Source organism: Hyla sarda, chromosome 1 (assembly GCF_029499605.1).
Source record: "Hyla sarda isolate aHylSar1 chromosome 1, aHylSar1.hap1, whole genome shotgun sequence".
NCBI lineage: Eukaryota > Metazoa > Chordata > Amphibia > Anura > Hylidae > Hyla > Hyla sarda.
Window position 1 is genome coordinate 283,584,594 of NC_079189.1, and position 12,675 is coordinate 283,597,268.

The 12,675-nt window shown below is 49.7% G+C and overlaps 1 protein-coding gene across 1 annotated transcript in view; it reads right to left on the reverse strand.

Moving 5' to 3' along the window:
* Window positions 1–12,675, reverse strand: part of SF3A2 (splicing factor 3a subunit 2) — a 32,758-nt gene that overhangs the window by 19,826 nt on the left and 257 nt on the right. Inside the window, exons 2-6 of the mRNA XM_056574195.1 lie at window positions 7,431–7,596; window positions 6,436–6,507; window positions 5,744–5,790; window positions 5,552–5,661; window positions 5,412–5,461 (exon numbers count right to left, since the gene is read on the reverse strand). Of these exons, the coding sequence (XP_056430170.1) occupies window positions 5,412–5,461; window positions 5,552–5,661; window positions 5,744–5,790; window positions 6,436–6,507; window positions 7,431–7,556 (405 nt within the window). The 5' untranslated portion in view covers window positions 7,557–7,596. The remainder of the gene's footprint in view (window positions 1–5,411; window positions 5,462–5,551; window positions 5,662–5,743; window positions 5,791–6,435; window positions 6,508–7,430; window positions 7,597–12,675) is intronic.

Genomic DNA, 12,675 nt, shown 5'->3' on the forward strand with positions numbered 1-12,675 from the left:
AATAAGCTTATAAAAGTTCTACACTGCTCAAAAAAATAAAAGGGAACACTTAACACAATGTAATCACACTTCTGTGAAATCACACTGTTCACTCAGGAAGCAACACTGATTGACAATCCATTTCACATGCTGTTGTGCAAATGGAACAGACAACAGGTGGAAATTATAGGCAATTAGCAAGACAACCACAATAAAGGAGTAGCTCTTCTGGTGGTGACCACAGACCACTTCTCAGGTCCTATGCTTCATGGCTGATGTTTTTTGTCATTTTTGAATGCTGTCGGTGCTTTCACTCTAGTGGTAGTATGAGACGGAGTCTACAACCCACACAAGTGGCTCAGGTAGTGAAGCTCATCCAGAATGGCACATCAATGTGAGCTGTGGCAATAAGGTTTGCTGTGTCTGTCAGCGTAGTGTCAAGGGCATAGAGGCGCTAACAGGAGACAGGCCGCTACATCAGGAGACGTGGAGGAGTCCATAGGAGGGCAACAACCCAGCAGCAGAACCACTACCTCTGCCTTTGTGCAAGGAGGAGCACTGCCAGAGCCCTGCAAAATGACCTCCAGCAGGCAACAAATGTGCCTTCGTCCACTCAAACGGTCAGAAACAGACTCCATGAGGGCCCGACGTCCACAGGTGGGGGTTGTACGTTTGGCATTTGCCAGAGAACACCAAGATTGGCAAATTCACCACTGGCGCCCTGTGCTCTTCACAGATGAAAGCAGGTTCACACTGAGCACATGTGACAAAGTATGGAGATGCCATGGAGAATGTTCTGCTGTCTGCAACATCCTCCACCATGACCAGTTTGTCGCTAGGTCAGTAATGGTGTGAGGTTTCATTTCTGTGGGGGGCTGCACAGCCCTCCATGTGCTTGCCGAAGGTAGCCCGACTGCCATTAGGTACAGAGATGAGATCCTCGGATGCTTGCGAGATCATGTGATGGTGCGTTTGGCCCTGGGTTCCTCCTAATGCAAGACAATGCTAGACCTCATGTGGCTGGAGTGTGTCAGCAGTTCCTGCATGAGGAAGGCATTGATGCTATGGACTGGCCCGCCCGTTCCCCAGACCTGAATCCGATTGAGCACATCTGGGACATCATGTATCGCTCCATCCACCAACACAACAGACTGCCCAGGAGTTGGCGGATGCTTTAGTCCAGGTCTGGGAGGACATCCCTCAGGAGACCATCTGCCACCTCATCAGGAGCATGCCAAGACATTGTAGGGAGGTCATACGGGCACGTGGAGGCCACACACACACTACTGAGACTCATTTTGACTTGTTTTAAAGGACATTACATCAAAGCCTGTAGTGTAATTTTCCATTTTGATTTGATGTGTGACTCCATATCCAGACCTAGGATGTGTTATCTTAGTATTCCCTTTAGTTTTTTGAGGAGTGTATTTAAAACTGTAAAAATATAGCACTGAAGCTAAATTTAAAATTAGCATTTTTTCTTGCGTTTTCTTGGGGGCCAGTACAAAAAAAAAAAAAAATATAAAAAAAAAATAAATAAAAAAAGGCATTTTCCAGCATATTGACTTTTTTTTTTGCATTTTTGCCTGTGTGTGGAAATTTCATCTTTGGCCTCTTTGTTGGGTACCACAAGGGATGCAGTAGGGATGGAAACAATTGCAGTTTAAGTACTACATTTTTATTAATTTTTAAAACAGGGACCAATTTATTTAAGCAGGCAGGGACAAAAAAAAATATAGCAGACAATATTAAAAATGTAAGGGGCCATTTAATTGTAATAATATTTTGTGAAACTTTATTAGTAATGTATTTTAATTATGTGTTTTATAAAAAGTGTGGGTGATTTTTACTTTTTTAAACTTTATTTTATACATTATTTAGGTACTACTTCTACTCCCAGTCTGTTCCATGCTACGAGCTGTAGTACCTGTACTAACAAGGCAGAACTCATCGGGTATTACTCCTGACACCCGTTGCGATTTTCTTATATTGCTGAGATGCGGAGCGGCTTTCTACAGCTCTCCGCATCTGTGCTATGTACTCCGGGCCGGCCAGTCATGTGAATAGAAATTCACATCACTGATTCATATTTGCTGCTCAGAGTGGTGACTGGCCGGATGGTGCCTCTGTGCAGCAAATATGAATCAGTGATGTAAATTTCTATTCACATCACTGGTTAGCCGTATAGTGCGGAGATACGGAGCGCAGAGGAGAGCCGATGCACATCTCAGAAAGATAAAAAGGACAATCGCAACGCGTGTCAGGAGTAACACCCGCTGCGATCTGTCCCTTACTGCAGGTACTACTGGAGCTGCAGCACCGTTATTAATAGACAGATCGCTTTTCTCCTCCCCTGCCCGGCACTGTACTCTGATGTGAAGTTCTCTTCACATCACAGATTCATATATGCCACTGAGAGCTGCGATTGGCCGGAACCATCCGGCTAATCACTGCTCTGAGCGGCAAATATGAATCTGTTATGCAAAGAGAACTTCACATCAGAGTACAGTGCTGGGCAGAGGAACAGAGAAGTGTGGCCGTGCCGCCCGCTTCTGTAGATTATACAAGAGGATTGCAACGGGTGGCAGGAGTGACACCGGGGGCAATCTGTCTATAAGTACAGGTACTACAGCTCCCAGCATGGAACAGTCTGTTCCATGCTGGGAGTAGTAGTACCCAAATAATGAATAAAATAAAGAGAAGTTTAACCCCTTAAGCGTTTTTCCATTTTTGCATTCTTATTTTTTCCTCATCACCTTCTAAAAATCATAACGCTTTCAATTTTGCACATAAAATTCCATATGATGGCTTATTTTTCGCGCCACCAATTCTACTTTGCAGTGACATTAGTCATTTTACCAAAAAATGCACGGCGAAACGCAAAAAAAAATCATTGTGTGACAAAATTGAAGAAAAATGTAATTTTGTAACTTTTGGGGGCTTCCGTTTCAACGCAGTACATTTTTCGGTAAAAATGACACCTTATCTTTATTCTGTAGGTCCATACGGTTAAAATTATGCCCTACTTATATAGGTTTGATTTTGTCGTACTTGCAGGAAAATTTATACGTTTAAAATTGTCATCTTCTGACCCCAATAACTAAATTTTTCCGCATACGGGCCGGTATGAGGGCTCATTTATTGCGCCGTGTACTGAAGCTTTTAGCGGTACCATTTTTGCATTGATAGGACTTTTTGAAATTGCTTTTTATTCATTTTTTATATTAAAAGTGACCAAAAATACGCTATTTTGGACTTTGGAATTTTTTCGCGCACTCCATTGACTGTGCGGTTTAATTAACGATAAATTTTTATAGTTCGGACATTTACGCACGCAGTGATACCACATGTTTATTTACACAGTTTTTTTAATGGGAAAAGGGGGTGATTCAAACCTTTATTAGGGAAGGGGTTAAATGACATTTATCAACTTTTTTTTTTTCCCCCACTTTTTTTTTTTTTTTGCAGTGTTATAGCTCCTATAGGGGGCTATAACACTGCACACACTGATCTTTTACCCTAATCCCTGCAAAGCCATAGCTTTGTATGGATCAGCGTAATAGGGGGTTCAGTGCTCAAGCCTGTAGCTCAGGCTTTGCAGGAGCAAGGTAAGGGGGCCTCCATTTGCGTCCTAGCTGATCGGGACATCGTGATTTTATCGCGATAGTCCCGATCAGCCCGACTGAGCTACCAGGAAGCTTTTACTTTCATTTCCACGCGGTGATCGCCAAGTCTGAGGGTTAATAGCACGTGGCACAACGATCTGTGCCACGAGCTATTAGCCCAGGGTCCAGCGCTATTAGGCCGGGACCGACCTGGTGTGATGCGGGGTCACGGCGTAACCCCGTTTTAAACACCGGGACGGGGCGCAGGGTGTACAGGTACGCCCTGCATTCTTAAAGGGGTACTCCCAAGGAAAGCATTTTTTTTTTTTTTTTTTTTTTTATCAACTGATGCCAGAAAGTTAAACAGATTTATAAATCACTTCTATTAAAAAAATCTTAATCCTTCCAGTACTTTTTAGGGGCTGCATACTAAAGAGAAATCCAAAAAAGAAATGCATTTCCTCTGATGTCATGACCACAGTGCCCTCTGCTGACCTCTGCTGTCCATTTTAGGAACTGTCCAGAGCAGGAGAAAATCCCAATAGCAAACATATGCTGCTCTAGACAGTTCCTAAAATGGACAGCAGAGGTCAGCAGAGAGCACTGTGGTCATGACATCAAAGGAAATACATTTCTTTTTTGGATTTCTCTTTAGTATATAGCCCCAAAAAAGTACTGGAAGGATTAAGATTTTTTTAATAGAAGTGATTTACAAATCTGTTTAACTTTCTGGCACCAGTTGATAAAAAAAAAAAAAAAGTTGTACTCACCTGTCCCCGCTGGTCACCACTGCCCTGGATGTTGCGCTCCATCGCTGTCGCCGCATCCCCGTGGTGTCCCCGCTGCTCCAGAATTTCTCTGCTGCCTGGGTACATTGCTCTCACGTCGCCGTCATCACGTCACTACGCACGCCGCACCTACTGCATGACAGGACGGCGTGAGCGGCGATGTGATGACGACGATGGGGAGCGCCGGCGATGGAGGGGATCGTGAAGAGGACGCTCCGGAGCCCCAAGGACAGGTAGGAGACCATCACCGGAGCACCGTAAATGGCTATCCGGCGGCAGCTGAAGCAGTCAGCGCTGCCGGATAGCCGTTTATGCGATGGCCCCGACATACAAAAGCATTGTATGTTGATGCTGCATTCAACATGTGATGGCCTCTGAGAGGCCATCGCATGTTGAAATTATCGAATGTCGGGGGCATCACTGTATATATGACATTTCGCTTAACTACAATTTTTTTCCATCCCTACTGTATCTTTTTTTTATGGTAACCAACAAGAAAAAAAAAAAAAATTAAAGCCATCTCCAATCCTTTTTTGGACCGCTAAACTCCAATAAGGAATAAAAACATCCTGCAAAAACGTGAAAGTTAAAACGCCCATGGCATTTTTTTCACTCCCATAGACTTCTATTGGAGAAAAACGCCAATATTTTTCTAAAAAACACCAAAGTCTCAACAAGAGGTAGTTTTTGAAAAACTGCCAGAGAGCCCAAAATAGCTGTAAAACGGCAAAAGGATAAAAAATAAAATAAAAAAAACGCCAAACTGAAAAACGCCAAGTGAATATGGCATTTTGCAGTTCCCTATTGACTTGCAGCTAACATATGACCGCTGCGTTTTTGGCACTTAGAGCAAAAGTGCAAACTTAGCCTAAAGGTTTTTTTTCAAGCTGGTTTCTGGGGATATTCCTTCAATTTCTATTTAAAAAAATCCCACTGATCTCTGACAGGTCATAAACCAAAAGGGCTAGGATTTTTTTAGTATGATAAAAAAAAAAAAAGGTGTTTACTGCAGGAAACTCACTACTGTAAGAAATGTTACCTGAAATAGCAGAGACTGTTGGCCACATTCAGAATCTCTTTGCTTTGTCACTGTAGGCAAATATGCAAAAAATGATGAATGAGCGCACACAAATATGGATGGTCAGACAGCTTTACAATCTCAAAAAAATTATTTTTTACCTTTATAACCAGGGCGTCCAATCTTCACAAACTTTTTTACTTCAACCTTAACCTTTTCAGGGGCTGGTTGTGCAGGGGCTTCTTTAGCTTCTTTTGCAGCACGCCGAGCCCTAAATAGAAGGAAGTCCAATAATCCTCATAATATCCAGACTCCCCAGACTCACATTTATCTCTCAGAAAACAAGAACTTACAAATTGGTCTGATGCTTTTTTCCTTGTGTATGCGCCAGGTAACTGCCCTAAGGAGAAGTTAAAGACATAAATAAATTAGAACTATTCATAATGTGTCTTAGGATGCACTTAACCGCACTGCTTCTGCCACTGGGAAGGATGGAAACTCTTAGAGGAGGAGTTTGAATACATCGTTTCTGAACTGTGTTTTGGCTGTCCCGAGTGCGTTCCCATGTTCTACTAATCCACAAAGCAACAGTGATTGACTACGAGCATACACAATTGGAAGTTTTTTGGGAAACAGTGGAGGAGATTTATCAAAACCTGTCTAGAGGAAAAGTTGTTAAGTTGCCCAAAGCAACAAACCAATCAGATTGCTTCTTTCATTTCTGAAAATTGAAAGAAGTTATCTGATTGGTTGCTTTGTGCAACTCAGCAACTTCTCTGGACAGGTTTTGAAAAAAAATCTCCCCCAGTGTTTTTAGTAAATTATTATGCATGTTCTGATCTTATTAATGGCTGTACCGTCCTTATTTGGTGAGTAACAACTCTGCAAGCCGGTGAAATACAGACCGATAATGGGACATTAACAAAGCATGCTAGTAATAAAGTATTAAAATTTTATGTAAAGTTGTGACACTAGCAAACAGGCTTACAATATAATTAAACATACAGAGACAGACCTCTGTAGGACGTTGTCAGTTATCAAGTACCTCATTATTGTGAAGAGTAAGACACAGCTTGCATTCATATGAGCCCAAGTGATTCTTCATAAAATAGGGGTCCTAGAAGACAAAGCATGAGATATGTGACAGTCAGGAAAACAGTCTATACATTGCATCGTCTCATACTAATGCCATTTTTATTATTCTATCTTACTCTGAGTTAAAGAAATTTTGTAATAAAAGATAAAGATGCACCTTTGCATAAATGAGAGAGTCTCTTAGCCTCAGAAGACCTAAACATGAGACATTTCCCTGTTCTTCATTAGTTGGGATTGCACTAGAGCATTGTTTCCCAACCAGGGTTCCTCCAGTTGTTGCAAAACTACAACTCCCAGCATGTCCAGACAGCCGAAGGCTGTCTGGGCATGCTGGGAGTTGTAGTTTTGCAACAGCTGGAGGCACCCTGGTTGGGAAATACCGCACTAGAGAGAAAACTGGATAGGCTATGCTCTTTTTTCCCAGACAACGGCCACTATTGATGTATTCAAAAGGCTGCATCCACTGAATATTGGAAGACTTTTTCTATTCAGTTTAATAGCAGCTGCATACATATCTATGCAGTATGCCATTTACATAGAAAGCAGGGGATTTAAAACACCCTAGCAAAAAAATTAATAAATACATTCTAGAGAATTCTGAACCTATTTAGATAAAAACTACAAATACGAAATAAAAGTGTATCCAAGGCTAAAAGGATTTACTGTGCCTCAGCATCTATGCAAAATGCTTTAAAACACTAAGCACTGAGGCAGGATAAAGAAAATGAATTTAAACATGTCTAATTCTTGTACTTATTGCTTCCAACACTCCATAAAATGTGAACAAAATGTATCAAATGCAATTCTTTATGCAAACTCAAAAGTCAAAACAGATAACAAAAACAGCACAGTGCTCCTGTGTCTTATATCTAATAAAACAATGTATGCCTTTGTGCAGAACATCCAGCTCCTGCCCTGCATACTTTACACATTTCATGTCAGCACCTTGTTGATATCAATTGTCTCCAGTGCCAGCTGCCTGAGACGTTCCCTTCTATCCCGGTTGCTCTCGGATGCAGAGGCAACTCCTCCACTGCCAGTCTTCCCACCTGCTCTGTGTTGGAAATCCATGGTCAGCAGTGGGTCCTGGGGGATGCACTAAGAAAGAAACCTAAAGACAAATATTACAATTGTGTTATATACAGTTCTTTGTTTTCATTTATCACAGAATATCAGTATGTGGTCATTGCTTGACATATTGCTTAAGGATAAGTTCAGACGAGCGGATTTACAGCGCGTATTTCGCTGCGGATCCACCGCTGAAGGACCTCTGTATGCTGCCTTTACATGTGCCTTCTCGAAGCGGCAATCCGCCGCTACGTGCAGACACACTGCCATGTGTGAGCATGCGCAGTATACTCACACATCGCGGCAGCTCTAGGCCTAGCTCGTAAAGCAGGTGGAGCGGCTGCGATGTGTGCGAGTGCAACACGCATGCGCGGCGACTCGCACATCTCTTCAGTGTGTCTGCACATAGCGGCGTATTGCTGCTCCGAACAGGCACATGCAAAAGGCAGCATACAGAGGTCCTTCAGCGGCGCATCCGCAGCGTAAAATACGCTGTAAATCCACTCGTCTGAACGTACCCTTAGACATGTCAAAAGTTTTGATCACAACTGGTCACACTCGAGACCTGCTGCCATCACTTGTTATAAGACAGAGAAGTATGCAATGTTGGGCTCAACTCCTCGGCCAGTTGCCAGATCAGACAGTTTTGCTGCCAAGGGTTATATAGGGAAAGGTGGGATTTGATTGACATCTGGAGAAAGAGTAGAACACTGCAGCAGACTTCCCTGGCTTATAACTAGCGATCACAGCAGTCTCCGGAGTGAGACCTGGTGCGATCAAGACCTATTTTTAGATGGCAATTTATTTTTATTTTTTTTAAACTAACCGTAATCTTTTAATTTTAAAAAAATAAATCACAAATTCTATCTGGGAAAGATACAAAAAAAAAAATTCAATTTTCTAAGGCTGCTTTCACACTATGAAAAGTACCCATTATATAACGCCAGTTATTAAATAGCAGGCAATCGTAGGGTTTAACAGCCATTAGAAAACCCCATTATAGTCTATAGGATTTTTCTAATAGACGCTTTAACCTATTATCGGCCGTTATTAATAACGGACGTTATTTTGTGACAGAAGATAGTAACGGGAGAAATAGTGCATTGCCGCGGCTAGGGCCCCCCCCCCCTCCCCTACAGCCGCGGCTAGCCCCCCCTCCCCTCCAGCCACGGCTAGCCCCCCCCTCCCCTACAGCCGCGGCTAGCCCCCCCCCTACAGCCGCGGCTAGGCCCCCCCCCCCCTACAGCCGCGGGTAAGGCCCCCCCCCTCTACAGCCGCGGGTAGGGCCCCCCCTCCTCTACAGCCGCGGGTAGGGCCGCCCCCCCCTCCTCTACAGCCATGGGTAGGGCCGCCCCCCCCTCCTCTACAGCCATGGGTAGGGCCGCCCCCCCCTCTACAGCCATGGGTAGGGCCGCCCCCCCCCCCTCTACAGCCATGGGTAGGGCCGCCCCCCCCCCCCCCTCTACAGCCATGGGTAGGGCCGCCCCCCCCCCCTCTACAGCCATGGGTAGGGCCGCCCCCCCCCTCCTCTACAGCCATGGGTAGGGCCGCCCCCCCCCTCCTCTACAGCCATGGGTAGGGCCGCCCCCCCTCCTCTACAGCCATGGGTAGGGCCGCCCCCCCCCTCCTCTAGAGCCATGGGTAGGGCCGCCCCCCCCCCCTCCTCTAGAGCCATGGGTAGGGCCGCCCCCCCCTCCTCTACAGCCATGGGTAGGGCCGCCCCCCCCTCCTCTACAGCCATGGGTAGGGCCGCCCCCCCCTCCTCTACAGCCATGGGTAGGGCCGCCCCCCCCTCCTCTACAGCCATGGGTAGGGCCGCCCCCCCCTCCTCTACAGCCATGGGTAGGGCCGCCCCCCCCTCCTCTACAGCCATGGGTAGGGCCGCCCCCCCCCTCCTCTACAGCCATGGGTAGGGCCCCCCCCCCCTCCTCTACAGCCATGGGTAGGGCCCCCCCTCCTCCTCTACAGCCATGGGTAGGGCCCCCCCCTCCTCCTCTACAGCCATGGGTAGGTGGGTAGGTGGGTAGGGCCCCCCCCCCCCTCCTCTACAGCCATGGGTAGGGCCGCCCCCCCCTCCTCTACAGCCATGGGTAGGGCCGCCCCCCCCTCCTCTACAGCCATGGGTAGGGCCGCCCCCCCCTCCTCTACAGCCATGGGTAGGGCCGCCCCCCCCCTCCTCTACAGCCATGGGTAGGGCCGCCCCCCCCTCCTCTACAGCCATGGGTAGGGCCGCCCCCCCCTCCTCTACAGCCATGGGTAGGGCCCCCCCCTCCTCTTCTACAGCCATGGGTAGGGCCCCCCCCTCCTCCTCTACAGCCATGGGTAGGTGGGTAGGGCCCCCCCCTCCCTCCTCCTCTACAGCCATGGGTAGGGCCCCCCCCCTCCCTCCTCCTCTACAGCCATGGGTAGGGCCCCCCCCTCCTCCTCTACAGCCATGGGTAGGGCCCCCCTCCTCCTCTACAGCCATGGGTAGGGCCCCCCCTCCTCCTCTACAGCCATGGGTAGGGCCCCCCCCTCCTCCTCTACAGCCATGGGTAGGGCCCCCCTCCTCCTCTACAGCCATGGGTAGGGCCCCCCTCCTCCTCTACAGCCATGGGTAGGTGGGTAGGGCCCCCCCCTCCTCCTCTACAGCCATGGGTAGGGCCCCCCTCCTCCTCTACAGCCATGGGTAGGGCCGCCCCCCCCTCCTCTACAGCCATGGGTAGGGCCGCCCCCCCCTCCTCTACAGCCATGGGTAGGGCCGCCCCCCCCTCCTCTACAGCCATGGGTAGGGCCGCCCCCCCCTCCTCTACAGCCATGGGTAGGGCCGCCCCCCCCCTCCTCTACAGCCATGGGTAGGGCCGCCCCCCCTCCTCTACAGCCATGGGTAGGGCCGCCCCCCCCTCCTCTACAGCCATGGGTAGGGCCGCCCCCCCCTCCTCTACAGCCATGGGTAGGGCCCCCCCCCTCCTCTTCTACAGCCATGGGTAGGGCCCCCCCCTCCTCCTCTACAGCCATGGGTAGGTGGGTAGGGCCCCCCCTCCTCCTCTACAGCCATGGGTAGGGCCCCCCCCCTCCTCCTCTACAGCCATGGGTAGGGCCCCCCCCCTCCTCCTCTACAGCCATGGGTAGGGCCCTACCCCCCTCCTCCTCTACAGCCATGGGTAGGGCCCCCCCTCCTCCTCTACAGCCATGGGTAGGGCCCCCCCCTCCTCCTCTACAGCCATGGGTAGGGCCCCCCCCCTCCTCCTCTACAGCCATGGGTAGGGCCCCCCTCCTCCTCTACAGCCATGGGTAGGGCCCCCCCTCCTCCTCTACAGCCATGGGTAGGGCCCCCCCTCCTCCTCTACAGCCATGGGTAGGGCCCCCCTCCTCCTCTACAGCCATGGGTAGGGCCGCCCCCCCCTCCTCTACAGCCATGGGTAGGGCCGCCCCCCCCTCATCTACAGCCATGGGTAGGGCCGCCCCCCCCTCCTCTACAGCCATGGGTAGGGCCGCCCCCCCCCTCCTCTACAGCCATGGGTAGGGCCGCCCCCCCCTCCTCTACAGCCATGGGTAGGGCCGCCCCCCCCTCCTCTACAGCCATGGGTAGGGCTGCCCCCCCCTCCTCTACAGCCATGGGTAGGGCCGCCCCCCCCTCCTCTACAGCCATGGGTAGGGCCGCCCCCCCCTCCTCTACAGCCATGGGTAGGGCCGCCCCCCCCTCCTCTACAGCCATGGGTAGGGCCCCCCCCTCCTCCTCTACAGCCATGGGGGTAGGGCCCCCCCTCCCTCCTCTACAGCCATGGGTAGGGCCCCCCCCCTCCTCCTCTACAGCCATGGGTAGGGCCCCCCCCTCCTCCTCTACAGCCATGGGTAGGGCCCCCCTCCTCCTCTACAGCCATGGGTAGGGCCCCCCCTCCTCCTCTACAGCCATGGGTAGGGCCCCCCTCCTCCTCTACAGCCATGGGTAGGGCCCCCCTCCTCCTCTACAGCCATGGGTAGGGCCCCCCCCTCCTCCTCTACAGCCATGGGTAGGGCCCCCCCTCCTCCTCCTCTACAGCCATGGGTAGGGCCCCCCTCCTCCTCTACAGCCATGGGTAGGGCCCCCCCTCCTCCTCTACAGCCATGGGTAGGGCCCCCCCTCCTCCTCTACAGCCATGGGTAGGGCCCCCCCTCCTCCTCTACAGCCATGGGTAGGGCCCCCCCTCCTCCTCTACAGCCATGGGTAGGGCCCCCCCTCCTCCTCTACAGCCATGGGTAGGGCCCCCCCTCCTCCTCTACAGCCATGGGTAGGGCCCCCCCTCCTCCTCTACAGCCATGGGTAGGGCCCCCCCTCTCCTCTACAGCCATGGGTAGGGCCCCCCCTCCTCCTCTACAGCCATGGGTAGGGCCCCCCCTCCTCCTCTACAGCCATGGGTAGGGCCCTTCTCTTTACACTTTATTCCCACTAGCTTCACGTCCTGAAGTACACGACCATCCATATCGTTGTATAACGTGACTAAGGCTGGGTTCACACTACGTTTTTCAACTACGGTTCCCGCATACGTTTTCTATCAAAAACCGTATGGGGAAAAAACGGATGGAACAGTATGGGAAAAAGTAAACCGTATGCGTTTTTAAAAGTGCATACTGTTCCGTCCGTTTTTATAAAGAAAAAAAAAAACTCATACATTTTTGAAAATTCTGTCCATTTTTAATGGGAGGAGTCTTTGGTGGGACTTTAGGATGCAAATGCGCATGTGCAAAGAAAAAAACGCATACGGTTTTGCCGTATGGAACGTATACATGTGCGTTTCCCATTGACGTCCATGTTAAAATATGCATGTGGTTGCAGTACGGCTTTAAAACTGGAGTCAAAACCGTGGTTGAACACGATTTGGAGTACTGTTTAAAAGCGTATTGCAAGCAAACCGTACGCAACCGTATGCATCAGGGTGCATACGGTTTGCAGTGCTTTGCCTATGTATACGGTTTTCAATACTGTTCCATACGTTTTCACTAATGAAAACGTATGCGGGAACCGTAGTTGAAAACCGTAGTGTGAACCCAGCCTAACCTGCTGTTGGATTCACACGCACACGGATCCCAATGCCTTGTATATACACTATAAATTCTCGGAGGCGTCCGCTACGTGTCTACATATAACTGAATCCTCTGCTCC